Source organism: Hippocampus guttulatus, chromosome 21, assembly GCF_054856545.1.
Source record: "Hippocampus guttulatus isolate MCC_2025c chromosome 21, RoL_Hgut_1.0, whole genome shotgun sequence".
In the NCBI taxonomy this organism is placed as follows: domain Eukaryota; kingdom Metazoa; phylum Chordata; class Actinopteri; order Syngnathiformes; family Syngnathidae; genus Hippocampus; species Hippocampus guttulatus.
The window spans coordinates 9,905,458-9,926,821 of NC_141281.1; the positions used below are offsets into that span (position 1 = coordinate 9,905,458).

The 21,364-nt window shown below is 46.0% G+C and overlaps 2 protein-coding genes and 1 pseudogene across 7 annotated transcripts; 2 read left to right on the forward strand and 1 right to left on the reverse strand.

Moving 5' to 3' along the window:
- The first annotated feature begins 1,145 nt into the window (after positions 1–1,145).
- Positions 1,146–17,151, forward strand: LOC147187069 (aspartyl/asparaginyl beta-hydroxylase-like). Of its 4 annotated transcripts, XM_086101717.1 has the most exons (28): positions 2,276–2,860; positions 2,938–2,991; positions 4,216–4,383; positions 4,514–4,558; positions 4,900–4,968; positions 9,461–9,508; positions 10,747–11,139; positions 11,225–11,260; positions 11,387–11,431; positions 11,873–11,905; positions 11,979–12,011; positions 12,090–12,125; positions 12,203–12,247; positions 12,325–12,408; positions 12,590–12,637; positions 13,047–13,127; positions 13,644–13,685; positions 13,754–13,839; positions 13,922–14,008; positions 14,176–14,326; positions 14,536–14,672; positions 14,738–14,836; positions 14,909–14,998; positions 15,102–15,239; positions 15,310–15,445; positions 15,517–15,608; positions 15,680–15,813; positions 15,983–17,151. In XM_086101717.1, the coding sequence occupies exons 1-28, from the start codon at positions 2,689–2,691 to the stop codon at positions 16,131–16,133; spliced, it is 2,733 nt and encodes a 910-aa protein (XP_085957843.1). In that variant the 5' UTR covers positions 2,276–2,688; the 3' UTR covers positions 16,134–17,151. The 4 variants fall into 4 exon arrangements, with proteins under 4 accessions (XP_085957840.1, XP_085957841.1, XP_085957842.1 ...); XM_086101714.1 differs by lacking the exons at positions 2,276–2,860; positions 2,938–2,991 and adding an exon at positions 1,146–1,327; XM_086101715.1 differs by lacking the exons at positions 2,276–2,860; positions 2,938–2,991; positions 11,225–11,260 and adding an exon at positions 1,146–1,327.
- Positions 5,865–9,139, forward strand: LOC147187070 (uncharacterized; annotated as a pseudogene). The gene is made up of 5 exons (XR_015099063.1): positions 5,865–6,000; positions 6,621–6,711; positions 7,149–7,196; positions 7,325–7,369; positions 7,532–9,139. The product of XR_015099063.1 is annotated as an uncharacterized LOC147187070 (transcript).
- Positions 16,914–21,319, reverse strand: LOC147187071 (clavesin-1-like). Of its 2 annotated transcripts, none has more exons than XM_086101718.1 (8): positions 21,053–21,319; positions 20,344–20,594; positions 20,099–20,269; positions 19,886–20,004; positions 19,476–19,650; positions 18,885–18,995; positions 18,454–18,677; positions 16,914–18,145 (listed from the first exon to the last, which is right to left on the reverse strand). In XM_086101718.1, exons 2-8 carry the CDS (start codon positions 20,464–20,466, stop codon positions 18,067–18,069), a joined length of 1,002 nt encoding a protein of 333 aa, XP_085957844.1. In that variant the 5' UTR covers positions 20,467–20,594; positions 21,053–21,319; the 3' UTR covers positions 16,914–18,066. The 2 variants fall into 2 exon arrangements, with proteins under 2 accessions (XP_085957844.1, XP_085957845.1); XM_086101719.1 differs by having other exon boundaries at positions 20,344–20,597.
- Positions 21,320–21,364: the final 45 nt, after the last annotated feature.

The window sequence follows — 21,364 nt, forward strand, 5'->3', positions numbered from 1 at the left end:
AGTGGGTCCGCACTGGTTCGTGTGAGTGACGCCCAAAGGTGGTCGAATACCGACAGGAAGTGACTTGTTGGTGACAGAGAAGGCGGAGTCTTCTGTCCTAACGCCATTTTGTGCTTGGAGTGTCTCTCCAAAGAAGGTTCTGGAATGCAGAACACAACAAAAAAAAAAACCATTTAAGTCATCAAAAAATCATTGGAGTTTTTCAGACTTTTTTTTGCCAGTAAAACAAAAACTTGGAGTGAAGAAGGAGAAAGTTGTGCCTCAGTAACCCCTCCACTTATCTCCACCCCAGTGTTTTACAAACATGATGATGATGACAATAAATAGATCCACTTTTTAGTACTTTGAGTTGTAATACTCTTTAGTATTTTGCAAATAAATGTCTGTATTTAAAACATCCTGCGGTAAATAAACCAGACACAAATCCAGTAAATCGGTCTCATCGCTTTTTGTGTGTGGTTGTGTGCGTGTCTGTGCTTGGACTGCATGCGTGCTGATGTTACGTGTGTTTGTAGGAGTTCATCTGGTTGTTGTCTCTCCTGTGTATGAATTTGTGTTTGAATGCGTGTGTCAACGTATTCGTCGAGGATTTTATAACACATTAAACGCATTAATATTTCAACGTTTATGATTCAGGTGAATATCTTTTTACAGCGCTGTTACTCTCGTCGTTACTGATACGATACGACTACAGCGCCATCTTGTGGTCCACTGATGTAGTTGCGAGTCTGCAAAAATACAAAATACGACATGAATTTTTGTAATGTGGCTTTTGATAACACCTTTCAGTGATGTTCTTCATGAAAACATGTATATTGTGTGTGTGTGTCTCTCTCTCTATCCATAGATAGAGAGAGATTATCTATAGATAGAGAGAGGTGTGTGTGTTTGCATTAAAACAAATAGTTTTAGATCAGAACTAAAGCAGTGTGCAAGAGTTGGTTTTGGTTTAAATCCAGATTATGTTCCGCCCCGGATCGCGTCAACTCTTCTCCTGCCACGTTTTTTTTAATCACTCCAAACAGTGGAAGCTTTCTACGAACATGATTGGCTGAAATCTTTTCAACCTTGCCCATTTGACTATTTCGCATCACCGATTGGTTGAGTGCTTGGCCAATCACAATCACGGTCAGTATTCAGAGCGTCGTTGGTCTCCAAGCTAGCTGCGGCTCCATCCATCCACCTCTTTCCGAACAAAATCCCCTCGGTGTCAATCAAAGTTGCCGTTAGCTTAGCTTGGTAGCTGCTTGTCACTCGATATAATCCTACCAGTGAATTTACGACACAATGGCTCCGAAGAAAAGTCCCAAAACGCATTCCAAAAAAGGTTTGTGTTCTGTCTTAGTAGCGAACGAGTCTGAGTCCGCGAACGTCAGGCACGTCTATTCTATCCCAGATTCCCTTAAACATTTTGCCGATTGTCGACGTTGTCTCTTTTCGGGCCCAAAACACATTCGTGGTTTTAAACTTGAAGAATCAATCTTTTATTCGGTAAACATTTTCACTTGTTCGTAGGATTTAAAGTAAAGGTCGCGCGTTTCCACCTCCAGCCTGTGAAAGGTGCAACTAGCTTAACCCGGCAACGTTCGTCTTTAAACTGTTTCAAACCAACACTACTGTGTGTGTATAATATAGATATGTATTTGTGTATTTTGTGCTCGCCGTATGCAGCATTATTTCGGACACATTGATGGAATTTTTTTTTGGGTGGCGCCTAATTTGCCTCGCAGCAAGAGAAAGATAAACGTGAAGATTTTCTGTTTGGATTTGGTCTCGCTATCTCGCGCTTCCAGTGGCCAGGGCCATTTTGCGAGGTGCTAACAGATCCACCACGCGGATTAATTGTGAGGCATTTGCTGATTTGCGTGACCGCAACATTCCTGGAAGTCGCCCCGTCAAATGACGTCAGGATTCTGTGCTTGCCTAGCTGAAGACGACATCGATTTCCTTTTTAACAATTCACGTTCATCATATTTACATATATGAACGTGACGTCAAGCCTTTATATTCACTAAAAAAATATCCTTTACTTCATAGTCTGTTGTTTTACTGATGTACACTTCAACATCTCACTTCCCTCTGGTGCATTTCCCCAAATCTAGTATATTAAAACATTTAAATGGACCGTTCAGTTAACACCAAGTATATACGCCGTGATTTAAGTGCAAGTCCAAGCAAAACTAGGTCAAATTGGTCATCTTTTGACCAAACTCTCGTCTAGACTTTAAACTGGGGTCCACTGTATCCTGCTCCTTGAAGAAGGTCCGTGGACAACCTATTTGTAGTTTTATATATGCCCATGATGGCATTGCTAAAACAAATCTAATAGTGGCCCGAGGCTCTTGCACAGTATTCTATGTAAAGGTTGTTTGCCTTACTTTGTCCTCTGTGGCATCTCACACACAGAGAAACACGGAACGCTGCGAGGTTTGTCGGCTCTAAGAATAGTGGGGGGGTTCAGGTTCTGGACCTCACAATTGGTCGGTGCGAGGACGGCGAGGAGGAGGTGCTTGTGTCTTCCCTGATGATTGACTCGCCGCCATCCTGCCCGTTGGTCACTTGTCGTCTTGTTGTCGCCTCTTTGGAAGTTTCCTTCCCATAGTTCGCATCATCTGCCGGGCTCTTTTGTGAACGTGCTGTCGAGAATTCAATGTGTTAGTTTGACGGGCTGCTCGGAAGGTTTGCTCCATGCAGCGCTACCGCCATTATGGCGCCTCCACCCCCTCCGCAACCTCCTTGGCAGCGCCGGCGGAGGAGCCCCACAGCACCCAGGAGGCGCTGAACGCTCATGAGCAAGTGTGTGAGGAGCAGGTGGAGCCGATCGTAAGTGAGGAGGCCCAGGATGGCCTCAAGAAGACAGGTAGGACCAGTGTGATAGTCAAACTGGACTTTGGTTCTGCTGCTTCTTCTCCGGGTCACTTGATTTGCTTCTGCTAGGAGGAGACATTTTGGAGGAGGCTGCAGCCACGCAGCAGGCTCCTCTGTTCTCCGGTGGGTGAAACCCTTCGGGGATGGACTCGCTTTGGTTTGGCATGAACCGGTTTGCTTTGGTTTGACCAGGTTAAATTCGACTGCGTTCCGACTTTCACCTTTAACATTTGAGCTGGACGCATTTGTGGTTGGAGATGAAGCCGACGGGATTGTCATGTTTGAAGCTCTCAGCTGCTTCCCGAGGAGCAGCTGTTGTTGGACACCCCCCCCCCCCCTCCCGTTGGGCTGGAGTTAAATACGTTCCCGGGTCACTTTGACCTCTGCTTTTTTTTTTGTGACGCTTGGAAAAAAGGTGTTGGCAACTTGAAACTGCAAAGTGCCAATCGTGATGGCTAATAACTGCCGTGTGTGTTAAATGAATGTGTTTGATGTGTTATGTAATTAACGAGGGCCGGCACATAACATGAGCAGCACGTCTGCCTGACAGGTGGCCATGTTGGAATCGAGGCTCCAGCCTTCCCGCGCTTCCATTTTATATGCTTGCATGTGTTTTTCCCTCACACATTCTAAAAATTTGAACATCATGTTCTTTGACGACCCCAAAAGTGTCCGTGGGACATGCTAACATTAGCGTCGATTGCAGTTTTACAACCAACGGGTCTTTGAAGATAAACAGTGACGCAACACGTGCAGATGGAGAATACAACAGCGCTCACGGGAATATATTCTTTGTCCTCTTTGACGACCCCAAAAGTGTCCGTGGGACATGCTAACATTAGCGTCGATTGTTGCAGTTTTACAACCAACGGGTCTTTGAAGATAAACAGTGACGCAACACGTGCAGATGGAGAGTACAACAGCGCTCACGGGAATATATTCTTTATCCTCTGCAAACGTGGACAGGATCTGTCATGTGATTTTTTTTTTCAGCTGATATCGGCTTTTCAAATTTCTAAAGTCAAAAATTACACAAAAAAAATGTAAGACAATTGAGAAAATTTTGATATGGTCGTCTTTAATTTTTTCTTCGCTGCGTTGCATCTCAGAGGTTTTGGATCAGGTCTCGGGAATCAGCATTTATGGATTAGTAGTAGTCTCTGTAACTATACTGCCTCCTTGTGGCCAAGGAGGTTCCACCAGAAGGAGCAGCACAATGAATTGAAATGCAATACTATGGAAGCAGCAAAAAAAAAAATCAAAATAATCATCCTGAGCACGCAAATAAACGGATGAAATGTATTCACGGCCGAATGATGCGTTTGACGTGTTGTGTGGCGTCCTCAGAGGCAAAGCCGCCGGAAAGCAAGAGCAGCAAGAAGGCGGCAGGAGGAGACGTGGGGGCAGGAGCCAAGTATTCCGTCTTCACCTGGTTTGCGGTGCTGGCGCTGTTGGGGGTTTGGAGCTCGGTGGCTGTCGTCTACTTCGACATCGTCGACTACGACAGCGTCGTCGGTAAGTGTTTGCAAGGCGATACGGCGGCGCCGAACGTGTTCGTTCTTCTGGGTGATTTTCGGGCCTGCGAAGAAGCAAGAAGATGACGCTCAGCTTTTTTATCTATTTTGTGTGTGTCGTCTACACGCAGCCCGCGCTCAGGAGTTTCGTATGAACTTTACACAAGTTTTACAAGGTACGCTTTTTTTTTTTTCGACAAAGACAATGCGTCTTCTTTCTTCCGTTTCCCCTTTTCCACTTCCTGTTTCCTTCGTATACATCCCACCTTCAAGGTTCTCCTGAAGTACAACAACTCCACCCTTTTTTTTCCCCTTCACTTCATCCAACTTTGCCGCCAAGAAGGCCTGAACAAAAGCACTCTAGAACACATAAATAAGAACCCAAACGCTTCTCATCGTGTGTCGTCTACTCCCATGTGAATCCGCCGTCATTCTTCTTGTCGTCATTCCAGGCCCACAAAAAAAAAAACGGTCATGTTCATCATCATTTATTTATTTTTTCTACTTTGCGCTGCAGGGAAGCTGACAGCCTACGACACAGACGGAGACGGCGACTTCGATGTGGAGGACGCCAAAGTCCTGCTCGGCAAGTCCCCGCTTATGTTTTTTCCTATTGAGGTGGTTCACAGTAACGTGCCCCCACGCGTCTTAGCGCGGCGCTCCGACTCGTGCAAAAAAAAACTTGCGGAGGCCTTCGAGTGGAAAAAAAATGACTACAGGTAACCCAAGTACGGCGATCCCCCATCATCCTCGATTCTCATTTCTGATAGCTCATGAAATGATCTGGCTCACGTGAACATTTTCAGATTTTCAATGTACAACCTTTCATCTTTTTGTTTTGCGGGTCACTTGTCAACCAAATTTGGGGAGTGACAGCGTGATGCCAGCTCGCTAAACAGTACTTATTTGGAGAACTGGGCTGATTCTTTTAATCTTGTCAAAGTAGGGCTGCAACTAAGAATTATTTTGTTGCTTCATCGATGAATTGGTTTTAAAAATAATAATAATAATCAGGTTTTGCAGCCCGATATTCAAAATCAGGAGTCGTGGGTGAGCTGTAGCCTCTCCCGGAGGACATAGGATGAGCGGTGGTGGACTGATCAGGTTCCAGGGTGCATGAAAGGGTTCAAAACGAACGGCCACGCTCAGTTCGAGGACGCGGCGAAACAGAAACAGGAAGTCGAGGTTGTCGGCTGCTGGCCGTGTGAACGACGACTTTAACTCCCTTTCCTTTCTTTTCCCTCCATCATTGCCATCCTCTGTTTGATGACATGCTTCATCCCTCACTTCTTGTTTCCTCCTTTCATTTTTATTTTATTTTTCAAGTTACCTTCCATCCCTTCCTCTCCATCGCCCCCTATCTTCTCTTCTGTTGTCTCTCTCTCTCTCTTGTCAGGCCTGACCAAAGATGGCGATGCTAGCTCGCAAGGCGAGTCTCTTGAGGAGGTTGTAAATATTTTGGCAGAGGAAGGTTCTGATTGGATGTATGGCTTCTTCACCTTCCTCTATGATGTAGTCAGCTCGCCTATAGAGCAGGGCGGGGAGGAGGAGGAGGAAGAGGAGGAGGAGGAAGATGGCGAGGAAGAGGCAGCGGCGGCCAGGAGGCGCCAGCAGGGCAGTGCTTCTTACCTTGATGACGTGGAAGTCAAAGGGGTCATACTGGACCTTCAGAACCAATAGGAGGACAGGAAGCAGGCCCGAGGACCTAATGGAGGACACACTTGGCAAATTGGGTGGACTGAGGGGGGGGGGGGGCCTATTTTTGGGGCGGTACTCCAAATGAATCGTTGAATTTGACGTTGGACACAAGCTAGCAAAGCATGTGAACATTTTTACGGGATGGACTGAAACCTTGTATTTGTATGTTTTCCAGAAGGTCAAATGAAGTTCGCCTTGAAAGTTTTGACGCATGATACAAAGTGAAATATTATCCCAAGCGCCCAAAATGGTTTTTGTAACAGTCAAACAATGTAAACTTCCAACCTGCACACCCCCAACACGGACACTAACATGATCAAAGATCCATTTGCATCCTCTCCCCCCACCCCCACCCCCATTTTTATTTATTATATTTTCAGTTTTTGGGAGTGTACATGTTTTCACGTTTGACAAGGGAAACCTCAAGTTCATTTTTTTTTTTCCAACACAGAGAAAAGGCACCGGTGTGTCGGCAATGTCGCCGAATGATCCCACGAGCTTCGCACATTTACGCTCGTCCATCCAACAATTCCCGATCAGAAGGCGTCACTGACAAACGCCCTCTGCTGTTTTGTCGCTTCAGATGACAGGCGGTTAAAAGCTTCCCGCAGGAGGCAGGCGTACAGGAAAGGTACACGTCGTGAGCATCGGGTGACGTCGTGCATGTCTCTGAGGTGCTGTGAGGCGTGCGGGACGCTCAACGTTGCGAGTGTCGAAAGTGGAAACGAGCCAACGTTGCTTTTTTGTTGTTGTTTGATGAAGAAGAAGACAGTCTCACGCACTCATAGCGACACTTTAGCTTTCCTTTTTGATCCGGAAGTAGAATGACACTCAAAATGTTTGTTGCCATGGTAACCTAACCACCAGCAGCGGGGCACTCAACTTGAGTCGGACTTAAGGCGCCAATTTTGGGACCCGACTCGGCCTTGACGAGTGTTGCATGTTTGCCTTTTGGAAAAATCTGCATTTCCAAGATTTGTTTTGATCAAATGGAGAAAAAATTGCTGACGCCGCCATTATCGAAAACTGGCATCCGTTTCTGAAAACTGTCTGTGTCTGTGTGTGAAGTGCTTCGAGAAATGGACGAGGATCCTGATGAGATGGAAGTGAACGAAGGTAGCGTGGGGACGGTCACATGACTTTGTGGAAGTGGCGGTGCGATGCTGGCATCTTAGCAGCAGCTCTTGTCTATTTTTTTTGTTTGTTTGTTATTTTGTCTTTTTGTTTCCCGTGTGGCGTCCCAGACGAGATTCCAGCAGAAGCAACTTTGCGGAAGAACGCAACCCGAGGTAGAAAAATCTCCCACCTGCATGTGTGTGGACCTCGCTTTCACCGCAAACGCATTTAGCGTCAGTTTGCACCTCCAAATTCGCTTGGCTGCTCTGCTAACTCATCCCCTGGTTACCACTCGCGCTCCATTCCCTTGATGCCGACTATATTCCCGACTGCAGAACTTCCTATCCGAGACGACGCGTTGCGCTCTGCCCTACAAGAAGAACTGAGCGCCATCCACGAGAAGACTGAGGCCAAGAGGATCGCCCGCATCGCCCTCGCCGAAATCAAAGCCTTTCTCGCCGACGAGGACCAAGGCAGGGAGACGGCCTGGCAACTCAAGATGAAGACGCTGGAGGTCACCCAGGAGCAGCTTAAGCTTCAAAAGGAGAGGATAGCGGTGGAGATGGAGAGGATGGAGGTAGAGAAAAAGAGGATGGAGGTGGAGAGAAAAAGAATGGAGTGGGAGAGGGCCGAGAAGGAAAGGATGGAACGGGAGGAGGCTGAGAGCGAGAGAAGGGAGCGGGAAAAGGCCGAGAGGGAAAAGACGGAGCGGGAGAAGGCTGAGAGAGAGAAAAGGGAGTGGGAAAAGGCGGAGCAAGCGAAACTTGCTTTACAGAAAGCCAAGCAGGAGCAGGAACAGCTTGAAAAGAAAGAGAGGGAGCGCTTGGTTTGGGAACAAGAGGCCACCAAGGAAAGGGAAGAGAGGGAGCGCTTGGCCGCAGAGAAGAGCGAGCGGGAAAGAAAAGAAAGGGAGCGACTACAAAAAGAACAGATGGCCAAAGAGCGGGAAAGGATGGAGAAAGGAAAGCTGGAACAGGAACGGGAGAAGGCGGAGAGGGAAAGGCAAGAAAAAGAAAGAGCGGAGAAAGAAGTCCTCGCGAAAGAGAGAGCCCGGCTGGCTCAGGAGAAGGAGAAGGCGGCCAGAGAGAAGGAGCTGCTGCGTCTTTCTCGGGAGAAGGCCGCCCGGGAGAAGACGGAGCCGGAGCGGCCCGACGCGAGGAAAGCAAATAGCACTCAGATGCCGGAGGAGAAAATTCAGCGAGCCGGCGTGACGGCGGTCAGGAGGGAAAAGGGCGTGGTTGCTGACAAAATGGCCGCCAGTGGGAGGAAGAAGTAAACCCTTCTTTTGCACATGTTTGGACTCTTCTTATTTTTGTCTCTGGTGAGGCTGTGTTTAGAATCAGTGGACTCGATAGTCGGTTTAGGCAAAAAAAAAAAAAGTTTTGAAACACGACTCAGGTGTTGCCTTGAAATTGCGTGGACCTTCAATAATACCGCTCAATTTTGAACAAAAATGACAGGGGCGGGGGGGGGGGGGGAAGAACTATTGCTTTGGCACTGTTTTCATGTTGAAGTGAGGTGAGGAGCTTCATTTAGTCCAGGCACTCTTATCGGACTGAAAAGTAGTGCTTTGCCGCACTCCTGTGACATCGACAAGCCATTCAACCTTTCTGGGTGGGGATTAGTTACTCTCAGATTGTCACGATTTTAATTCTTACTCCCCCCCAAAAAAAGCTTTTCGAGTTAGCGTCATTGTTTCCTCATTTTCAAGATGCGTTGTGGGAAGCGTGATGAAATTGTCCACTCATTGGATACGGACGGGGTAGATCAGGAGTGATTCCCAACACAGCCAATCGGTTGCTTTTGCTGAGAAATTGTTGATTCATTTGTGTTGTTGTTGTTGTTTTAATCTTCTCCCATGTGTGTATGTGCACTGGAAACTCCGCCTCTCCTTTTCTGGAACATAATTTCCCTCCAAAGTGTAAAATAAAACTTCAAACGGTGCTGTCCTCTTGTTCTCCGGCTTCTTCCCATATTTCAAAACATACGTTCGGTTATTTAAGACTCCATTGGTGTGTGTCAATATCAGCACGTCATACTTTTCGGAAATCGATTCCACGTTTACTGTGAACCACCTCAGGTATGCTTCTGACGTCACGTGACATCACACGTTCGTTCATATTCCAAGTTTGACCACATGACACGACAAAGGGCGCGCTTGTGAGCTGCTCCTGCCTGTGTTAGTGTGTGTTCACATTTATGAGCGAGTGAACAATATGTGAGCAGTTTCTGTGTCTTTGTCATATTATCACATCTACAAACAGGCCTGAAAGAAGCGCCAAGCCAGGGGCAGCCAGCTAAAGAGGGATCAGGTGAATACACACACGCACACAAGTGGTGGGATGTAAAGTTACACGGGTACATTAGTGACCGGACTTAGTTTTTTAATGTTTTGGGGGAAGCTGGAACAGATTAACAGCATTTCCATTCATTTCAATGAGGAAAGAGGATTTGAGATGCGAGGGTTTTGACTTATAAACATGGTCACAAAAGGAATTAAATTTATCTCCCAAAGCACCACTGTACTTTTTTCCACCTCTGACACACACAAACGTACTCACTTTTGTTAGGGTTCAAATGAAGAAAAAAATTGGAGCATCCATCTTTTGGTAGCATCTACACGATCATGGAGGGAGGTCAGTGCCTACAGATTATAATGTTGGCTCTGGCAGGGAAATACATCCCGGTGTCATCATCATCAGAGCAACCGCAGGACATTTAATGGAAGCGGCTGAACGACTCACTAAGAGGGAGCATGATCAATGAAAAATCAAGGACCAAGGATAGAGCCCTGAGGGACTCGGCACTGGAGGGGAGCAAAGGGAGAAAAATCATTACACTGGACAACAGCATATTTTAATCAGACTTTATGTATCCATAAAGATATAGTTTCCGCTGATTTCAAAAATGTCTTTACTGTTTTTAGAGCACATCGGGCTTTTGAGGTAATTTTTTGGTTTTTTGTTTCTACCACAATCCACATCATGAGACTTAGACCACACCTAACAATGGATCAACAGTACCTTCCCATTGCGATGCTTCAAACAGGACGTTGTCAGATGGGAACTGGCCACTGAGTTTAGAGTGTCACAGGGTGTCAACAGCAGGTTGCAACAGAGCTACAGAGAGACTGGAAGAGTCACAGAAAGACATAGAAGTGATCGATGCTCAAGGTTACATGACGAGAGAATCGTTTGCGATGAGGAAATGACCAGTCCATCCTTCCACTTGAATGTTCACTTTCATGATGCATCGCTGTTGCGTGAGCTTTTTACATTTTCCATAAATGTCACCTGAAAGCCAAATATTCCGAACTTTTTATGAAGGAATAGAGAAAAAAAATGAGAGCGGTGGAGTCAATGCAAAAAAAACAAAAAAAAAATCTAGAATTATTTTTCTTGCATCTTTGAAAAAATTATAATGTACGGTAATAAACACAAATGCAAAGAAAATCAAAAAGGCTAAAAAATTCATCACATTTGTATCAATTAAAAAAAAAAATCAGACATACTCTTTTACAGATGAATTCTCTCCATTATTTGTGTGCTAGAAACTGCTGGAGAGCAGTTGAGCAATCGACAAGCCACAGAGTCACCGGAAGAGCCGTCAGTGGAGGTGCCTACAGAGGAGACCGCAACAGAGGACTCGACTGCTGAAGACCAGTCCACCGAGCAACAAGCTGCAGAACCGCACGGGGAGGAGTCAGTTGAGGTGCCTATGGACGAGACCGCAACAGAGGACTTGACTGCTGAAGACCAGTCCACCGACCGACAAGCTGCCGAGCCGCACGGGGAGGAGTCAGTCGAGGTGCCTATGGAGGAGACTGCAACACAGGACTTCACTGCTGAAGACCAGTCCACCGACCGACAAGCTGCCGAGCCGCACGGGGAGGAGTCAGTCGAGGTGCCTATGGAGGAGACCGCAACAGACGACTCACCCACAAGTGTGTGATGCAACAATTTGCTTGTCACCTTGTCTAAATGCGTGTCATGACACACTTCCTGTGCATTTGCGCATGTGCATGCCAGTCTCTGAAGCTGAGGATGTGGACTCTGAAATCCAAGGTTTGTCCGGGACCCTTTGACAATCTGCTTCATCACCTCTTCAAACGCAAAACTTCTTAATCACTATATTTTCTTTCCCCTCATCTTCGTACATGCTTACATATACATAACGTGTGTGTCCTGCAGCTCCTGTTCCCCTGCCTGCGTTTGTAGAAGAAGACTTTGTAGCAGGTGAGTCCAACACAGATGCTGAGGAAAATTTTCCAAAATATTGTTGTCGTAGGGAGAGAAAAAAATGATATACTCTGAAGAAGAGAATGCTTGAAATAAATGTTTCATAACAAAAGCGTTTCCACATTATTTTTTTTGTCTGGAACGGATTAATGGCATTTACATTCATTTCAATGGGGAGAGATGACTTGATATTTCTGTAATTCTTTGAAACTAAAAAATAGAGTTGCTCTGTCACTTGGTTAGCTATGCCCTCATCTACAACCTGGATTACATCATCCCTCCATCCATTATCCACCCTCACAATGGTCGCGGGTGTGCTGGAGCCTATTCCAGCTGTCTTCGAGACCAAAACTGCTCAAAACCACATTTTTACATTTAGATTCCAAATTGTTTTTGTTGAGAATGCTACATCACCTCCTGTGATATTTTATGTTGCAGATGATCCTCGAGAAGACCTGGAGCATCCTTATGGTGTGTCAAATATATCAAAGTTTGGTGTCTTTTGTCCTTCTCCATCGTGACGTCTCCCCTTGATGTCTTTCAGAGGAGGACTTGGACGCCATCGACACGAGCGGGGGTGAGCATATCAGCAGGCGGCTGACAGCCCGACGTGGTTTTGTGCATTGGTTCAAGTGTTGATGTTTTATGCCCGTAGTCCTGGTGGAGGAGCCGTCGTCTCAGGAGACTGTCGGTAAGCCAGGAAATAACCTGAAGGTTCGGTAAACAAACATGAACTGCTTTTTTTAACATTTTAATTTTGCTGCGAAGTGGAATCTGCAAACGATTTGACGAGCTCCAAGTTGACACAAGAAGGTGTGTTCCCTTGTATTTTTTTAAATTAAAGACGATCCAGATTCAATATGCTTGCTTGACTTTGTTTTGTGCCTCAGAGCCACCGGTGGAAGTGGAGCAGTGGTCCGAGCCTGTCGTAGCGCAAGATGAGAATGTTGCAGAGAGTAGCAGCGACCCCGAGGGTGAGCACTTGTACCACAACCACCGCAAACGGATTTCACCCTCCAGCCGCACGCTATATTAATAGTCACGATTATTAATTATATTAAGGCTTTCATGGATGCTGCACGGTGGATCTTTGATAACTTAAAGGCTTGTTTAAGCTAAAATTAATATTTTGTTTTGGGTTTTTTTGCGGTTCAGCGGAACCTGCAGAAGATGTGCCAAACTCTAAGTCGACACATGAAGAAGGTATGTTCCTTTGGTAAAGTAACCCAAATTCAATGTGTTTGAGTTTGAAATATAGCAAACCCCCATTTATCGCAGGCGCCCTGCAACAGAGCTGCGATATGTAAAGATGGCATTAAAAAAAAATATATATATGTATATATATATATATACAGTATATATCCATCAAGTTTTATTTCTCCCTCCCTTTTAATGCATTTAAAGCGACTGAAATACAGCAGGATAATGAAATACTGTATTTTGCAAAATGCCATAGACAGGCTAACGGAAATTAGCATCAATATTTCAGTAATTCACACAGAAAACGCACTAACATATGCAAAAAGACTTATTTTCCTCCGCTCTTGTCACTTTATGCTCTCTGTCTTCCAACTATGAATCGGTTCCACTCTACTTTTGTTGTGCGCATCAGAGCCGCCGTTGGAGGCGGAGAAGCAGTCTGAGCCAGATGAAGCGCGCAGTGAGACTACCAGCGAGAGCAACACCCCCGAGGGTCAGCACGCCGACACACCAACACAAATCGCCGCGCTTTCTGTTCATACCAAATGAAGGACGTTTGACTCGACGTGGTCGTTTTATAATTTAAGATGTACCTGTGGATAGAAAGCAAAGTGTGGAGAGTCTCTGCCATCGAAATTCCCAGGTGCTGTCAGTAAACTGGGCTATCTACGGTGGCCAACAGCCTTAATATTTACACCCAATTCCTCTTTGTTGTGGCCATCTGTCTTCTTTGACAATCTCGCCATGTTTTTGTGGTTGAATAAAAAATGAAAAAAATACATATACATTATAGTATATTGTATGTGGAGCTTCAAAAGCCCATCTAGGGTTGCAGGTTTTCTGTTGCGGCTCATCGAACAATGTACTGTGTGTGCCATCCAGCTGGCCCACAAGGTCAGCTCTGATTGGTCGGTTAGCGCAAGTCAAATTAGCAAAGCCGTTGAGCCTACGTTTCAAATGTATGACTTGCCACTGCCTGACGCTGACGGTGTGATCCTTTTTGCCATAGAAACAGCAGACCACACAGCCGCGGAGAAGCCCAAAGAAAAAGGTAAAAGAAGAGACGTCAATTTGTCAAAGAGGTCCAAATCTTTCTCACGTTCACATTTTGTCCTCCAGCCAAGAAGAAAAAACCCAAACTGCTCAACAAGTTGGACAAGACCATCAAAGCAGAACTGGACGCCGCCGAGAAGCTTCGCAAGAAAGTACGTGACAGGAAGGAAGTGACTCGGCTGCGGCCTTCGAATGCACTTCTGTTGACTCCCACTCTCCTTTCGTGTGCCTCAGGGAAAAGCGGAGGCGGCGCTGCAAGCCTTTGAGACTTTGATCCAACAGCACCCACAGAGCCCCCGCGCTCACTACGGGAAAGCACAGGTGCTCATTTTCAGGACCACCGCACTGTTGTACCGTCACTCCATATACACTCTTCGTTACACGCATCTAAGAAAAAATGGACTCACGCCAAATACACATTCGCATAGTTCGTTTGTGAAATGATGTAAATGTAAACGTTGCTGCAAAACGTATGCTAAAACACGCAGGCAGAGGACGACCTGGCCGAGAAGCAGCGCAGCAATGACATGTTGCAGAAGGCCATCGGCAGCTACAGAGATGCCGCAGAGCTTCCGGACGCCACCCCCGACTTGGTCAGAGCGGCCCTCAAGCGACGAGCAGAGCGCCAACAGTTCCTGGGTAACCACATAAGTGTCCGAGTTTCCATGGCAACAAAGCCACACATGCAAATGGTGACTCTCAGCTCATCGGTGCGGCACTAATAGTAATCATTCTTTGCCGAGGATAAAGAATATATGACGGGAGTCCTGCATGTGCAGAATCCTGTGGTGGAACCAGCCCCCAAATAACGACAGACTTTTCTATTTTACTAAATTTCCACATATCAGGGCGCATGCGGGGTGCTGTGGCCACGCTGGAGAGGTTGGGGCAGATCTTTCCAGAAGACATAAGTCTGAAGAACGACCTGGGTGTGGCCTACCTGTTGCTCGGCGACAACCAAAGCGCCAAGACTGTCTATGAGGAGGTGAGTGATGTCGCCTGATTCTTCTTCTGCTCTTTTTCCTTAAGTCTCACTGGCGCCATCTGCAGGTTATGGCGCTTGCGCCAAGCGACGGCTTTGCCAAGGTTCACTACGGCTTCATCCTGAAGTCGGAGAATAAGATCGCGGAGAGCATTCCGTACTTGAAGGTATGTCGACGTGTCAATAGTGTTTAGTTTCCGAGGCAACCGCCACACTTTGAACGCGTGTTTGGCCACCAGGAGGGGCTGGAATCCGAAGAGCCTGGCACAGATGACGGACGTTTTTACTTCCACCTGGGAGACGCCCTGCAGAGAGTTGGAGACAAGAGCGTGAGTGTTTGTGAATTACTTTAAAGGACCAACATTCATTTCATTTTATTATTCCTGGTTTACAAGTATGGTGTGTGTGTGTTGTGTGTGTGTCCCGGGGCAGGCGTACCACTGGTACCAGCTTGGCCACGAGCGAGGGCACTTTGCGTCCGTGTGGCAGAGGTCACTCTACAACGTCGATGGACTCAAGGCGCAGCCCTGGTGGACCCCAAATGAGACTGGATACACCGATCTGATCAAGGTTGGACAGCTTGCCGGATTCACCAGCATGTTCTTCCAGTTCAGGACTCAATGACTGCGTTTGTGTTCAGGCACTGGAGAAGAACTGGAAAATGATCCGGGACGAGGCTATGGTCATGATGGACCAAAAAACGGGCCAGTTTGTACCCGAGGAGGAGAACCTGAGGGAGAAAGGAGAGTGGGGCCAGTACACACTCTGGCAGCAAGGTCCATTTTTTTGAACTTCTTCCTCTCGCCTGATCCACATCCACACAGCTAACAATCTTGTTTACCTTCAGGGAAGAAGTCCGGGACTTCCTGTCAGGCTGTACCGAAGACCTGCTCGCTACTGGAGAGATTTCCTGAAGCCACCGGCTGCAAGAGAGGACAGGTAGACTCACGCAAGATTTAAATGTAGCCTCTATTCCATTCACTCACTTGTGCATGCGTGCGTGCGTGTAGATTAAGTTCTCAGTGATGCAACCGGGCACGCACGTGTGGCCACACACGGGTCCCACCAACTGTCGACTGAGGATGCACCTCGGCCTCGTCATTCCCAAACAGGGATGCAGGATCCGATGCACAGACCAGACCAGGTAAATTTTTTGGAGAAAACCTTACTGCAGTTTTTTTGCCTCGATATTGCATTCCATTTTTTTAGGTCCTCCTTTCTTGTATTTATTTATTTATCTTTTTTTTTTTTTTTTTAAATCAAACGCATGCAATACATGAAACTGTATTCCAATACACACTATTTCGATTCAGAGAGTGGGAGGAGGGCAAAGTGTTGATCTTCGACGACTCGTTCGAGCACGAGGTCTGGCAGGACGCGGACACCTTCCGCCTCATCTTCATCGTGGACGTGTGGCACCCGCAGCTGACGGCGTACCAGAGACAGACGCTCAGCGCCATCTAGACCAGCGAGCTCAGGAAGGACTGCGCACCACTCAAGGTTCTTCTGGGTGGTACTACTGACACACACACACAGGCACAACCCAAACGTGCACACACCACACACACTATGACTGACTGTTCATGTTCAATGTTTGTAGAGTTTTATTTGTGGGAAACCACGACTTGGCTGTGACTTCCTGTGTTTTCCGACTAGCTCGCTTTTTCCCTTCACTTTTGTACAATCACTACAACAAGCAGATGTTCTAAGAGAGTCTATTTTTATTAAAAATGACACAAGAGAATCACAGTGGGTTTTTTTTTTTTTGGGGGGGGGGGTTGTTTTTTGTTCAGGGTTTTTTGTTGTTGTTGTTTTTCCAGTTAGTCCAGGTTTGGGCAGCACCATTTTTCTGAAATCGGCAAATTAAAATATTGAAAATTATTTTCCCCCATAAATAATTACTTCATTTAAATATTAAACCAAAAAAAATCCTACAAGTAATTAAAATAAATTTTGCAAATATATAGTTAACATGTATTTATTCAATTACTGTTATTTATTGTAAATAGCATTTTTTAAATTCACATTTTTAAATTCACGTTTTACAATATGAAAATAATTGGTTTATTTAATTTATTGTAAATAATAGAGGGAAAAAAATACAGTTTCGCCTCAAGGTAGATAAATTCCCCATCTGTCTACTCCAAAAATCAAATGTGTCCATGTGTGTGACTTTCTAGGTTCTCTTGTTGTCAATTTAACCCCCCCACCTGATCCCCCATCCCCGAATGAAAACGCCACGCGTGGAGGTGTAAATGTTTACTAGTTTACATTCTGCAGTAAATACATGAAAAGAGACGAGTGTAGCCCTGATGTCGAGCGGCGCCGCAACAAACAAAGGACCAACTTTTTTCCATCCAAACACCTGCAACGATTTCAATGTCGGACGCAAAGTGTTCCACCTTGTTTTGCAGCGCACCAGTACATGAACTATACAATCGTTGAAACGAGTTCAATTGAATAAAAACAATCTTTCTCTTCAGTGATGTTTTGGCATTCGGTGTGTTGACGGCGTTAATACTTAAAAAGCATGAAAACGTGGTACTCGGGGGTTGGGGAAGAACTTTTTCTTCCCTAATTGACATGCACGGACCGCTTGGTTTTTTCTACCCGAGTGACATTTTCCTTGATTGGAAAGCTGAGGATACATGACAAAAAGTGTCTTCATTCATATGTGGCGGGTAAACCGAGCAACGATTGTGATAGCGAGATGCATCGACGACGACGACAATCGGGTGTGACCACGTGACACGTGAACCTGGCTAATAGGTTAGCATTCCGTTGAGCCAGTTACGCTAGCAAGAGTGCTACTGGTTTGCAACTGGAAATTAGCCAGTTTCACTTAAAATAAGTACTTTTTTTTCTTTTTTAAAATCTTGGACCTGGATTTTTACATAGTGAACTTGAGAGTTGACCAGAGGGCTGAAACGATCAACCGAATATTCCCTGATAACCGGTAAACATTCTTTTTTTAAATTTGGTGGCGAGCATTAAATCGAATGTGTACCTGGCTCAGTAAAAAAAATGAGAAACTGTCATCTACAATCACAACGATTGACTGAATGAATGTCAGGGCGTCATTGTCACAGATGATGATGAAGATGGTGATGATGATGGTGAGCAAACATTCACTGTCACCATTAAAAGTCATGACCACCTTTTCTACATTCCTCCTCAAAGCTAACACGCTTAACCAGCGTGGGGACACACAATCACAGGTAAGAGCGTGTTTGTACGTGTGTGTGTGTGTCTGTGTGTGTGTGTGTGTCTGTGTGTACACAGCATACACACATTTGGGCTCAGAAACAGGAAATTCGAGTCAAAGTTCAGCTGGACGGGACGAAACAACACAAGTCAAAATCCAGCACTGTGTGTGTGAGTGTGTGTATGTGTGTATTCAGTCCAGGGCCAATAGCGGCGTGCTGGTCTCTCTGTCAGTCTGTCGCAGCATGGCAGGATTGACCACAGACTGAGACCTGAAGCACAAAAAACGTCACATTGGAGTCATCACTATAGATGCCACAAGGTGGCAGCAAAGCACTACTTTTGTCTCTAGCAAGCTCTTCAATTCACATCAACGGAGTTCCTTGACACCAGGATGCCACAAGATGGCGGCGAAACACTACTTCCGATTCTCAAGGGCTGCCGTTCTGCCTGTTTTCAGTGGCCCTTGAGGACCGAGTTTGAACACCCCTGATCTCAATGAAACTCCTCAACCCACGTCAACATAGTTCAATGGTGCTTTTTTTTTTTTTTTTTTTAATACTGCTGCAAGCGTCCTGACCTCTTCATGAGCTCCTTGTCCACGCCTCCCCCGCAGTTCTCTCGGACGTGCAGGGCGTCGTAGGTGAGCGTGTACTCGGTCTCGTCCATGTAATCGGGACCCAGCAGGGTGCGAGCCCACATGCCCATGTCATACGGCGGAAGCGTACCCCCGAACTCAGACGGCAGACACTCGGGTTGGATCAGCTGATGGAGCGAGTTCAAGTTGTTGCCGTGGAGAAAAATCTGCTCCGTGGAATAGACAGACAACTATTGTCTTAGCTGACTACTGTAGCTACATGGCTAGCAAGCTAGCTGGATAGACAGGTTGCAGCCAATGTGTTGTTGTTTTTTTCTTTTATAATATTTAGAATAGGTCTACTGTAAATCATATTCTATCAGGACAAGACAAAGTGAATGAGAAAAAGGGAGAGAAGTAGCTTTTGCATTCACCCGTTTCCTGGTCTTTTCTTTGAGGAAAGGCTTGATGATGGTGAACATGGCGTGAATGTACCACGGCTGGTTGACAAAATGGATGCCTCCGAAGCGGGCCGGGAAACTGTCCTGAGGAGAAAAAAAATTGAAGCAACAATGTTAGCTACTCTTAAAGTGTGTGCCGTAACTTGAAGCAATTTCAAGTGACTCAAACGGTGAAAGTTGCATGGATTGCTAATAAAGCACTCCCGTTGTCAAAATGAAACTCCCTAACTTACTTCGACGGAGTTCCTTAGCGACAAGGTTCCACCGGTTGGCGGATAAACGCTACTTTGTCAAATCGAAGCTCCTCAATTCACTTCAACATAGTTCCCTGACACCAAAGCAGTGCAAGCTGGTGGCTAAAGACTGTTTTAAATGAAGTTCCTCAACTCACGTCAACGTAGCCGCTTGGCAGCATGATCCCACAAGATGGTGCCAAAGTAAACTCGTTAAAATTCTTCCTAATTACATGATCTTTTTATAAACAAACTACCACAACTAAACACCTGATCAAGGTGGTCGAGTCGAGCAGCTGTTTGGGTCACAGAGGCGGTTCGGGCATCTCACCTGTAGGCCTTCGATGGCTAGCTTGAGGATGTTGGGCGTTAGCTTCGAGGCCTGCTTGAAGGAGAAGTTGCTCCAGTCAATGATGAGGACGAAGCCGTTGATCTGCAGATCGGGCTTCTCGATCAGAACCTCCAGCGACAGCAGAATGGCCCGCAAGATGTCTGTGAACGAGTTCCTGGACAAATGGAAAGCCCGGACCGGCATTTAGTCCATATCCTTAAAATCCAGCTCAAGGTCGGTGTACTATGTCACTTTTTGTCCTCAAGACACTTAAGCCCACTAGCAGAACAACTGTGTCTCATTTTTAATGTTCCAATGTGTCTGTCAATCATCCAAGTGAAATCAGAATCTAATCATACATTCTTCATTTTATGTTTCATAAAACGTGTCAACCATGACGACGCATTGACCTGCTCTGGTCCCAGTTGGAGGCAAAAAGGATGAGGATCTTCCGGCCGTGTTGGTCCGGACTCTCCAGAACGCCTGGGAAGCCGTCCATCAATGCCCGCTTAATGCCGGGGTCATCCACCTAACACACACACACATCACTTCCTGTTAATGACTTTCTTGCTATTTGGAGACAAAATGGCATCCCGGTTTGAAAAGAGTGTATGCATGCCGACCTTGAAGCTCTGGAACATGTCGAGGTTCTGCTGTCGGAACTGGAAGTACTGCGCCAGCAGGCGGAACGTTTCCACCGGATCAAACTTGCGCGCTCGGAGGAAGCGAAGGATGAAGTCGTCGTCTGTACGCAGGAAGCCAATGTCTGGACGAGTCACGATCATGTCACGCACCTTGCAGCAGCGAAAAGACGTAAATGTCAAATGTCTGAGCACAATAGACCAAAAAAATGACGGGTCCCCAGAACCTGTTGTATGTCCTGGTGTAGCGTGTTTGGGTTTTCGTTGAGCTCGAGCCGAGCCTTCTCGGTGGTGTCGGCGCCGAGGCCCGCCAGGAGCTGGGACATCCTGCTTGCGTCGGAAGATGTCATCTACACTGGCACTGATGCTGCTCACGGCGCACCACTCCTGTGGTGCGCTGTCATGGCGGCGACCATTTTAACATCATGGGCTGGCGGGTTGTTGCAGGAAGTTCAAAGGTCAGTCAAGGCAACGTGGTCTGCTGGTACAGACAAGCATATCTACAGTCATTCAAAAAATACATATTATTGTAGATTTGTACATTTTACATTCTATATAAATTACAATATTCTATATGTTGATCATAAGGTACAGCTGAGGTCCAACACATGATGCAAGAAACTTCCAACTGCTAGCATGTAAATGGTGTTTTGAAGCGTTTGTTAGCATTAAGCCTGCTAAGTGGACAATGATGCTTTTGGAAAATTGATGAATCATTAAGACACCTATTTTTATTTCAAACTTTCCAAGTACTTGAATTTCAGATTATCAACAGGAATTGTCAACCAATTTGCGTAGAAAATTGATGGATGAAATATTTACATACACATATGTAATCAAACCAGTGTCCGTATTTGTCCTGGATATGTGAAGTAAGTATAAACAATGTCTTGTAAATATGCTAAAATGAAAAGATTTAAATATGCTAAATATTACTGATGGAGTTAGGTGTGTTGTTCGATTGTCGTAGGTCCGAGCGGCTCCGGCCCTCTTGAACTGGTCCTGATGCTGAGGACGCTGTCGGCCATCACAGACGACGACTAGAAGGAATGTGGGATAAAATCCAAGAGGACAAAAATTTTAAAAGCACCGATTAAACGTCGTATTTTGTCGTCTCCCCGATGACATTTAAACGCTCGATGAGCGGAAAAAATATGCGTAGAAGACGTCAGGATCAGGATGCTCTAGTTTGGCGTCCTATTCTTTCACTACATAATACTTCCGGCTAACACTTTCACAATAAGGTTA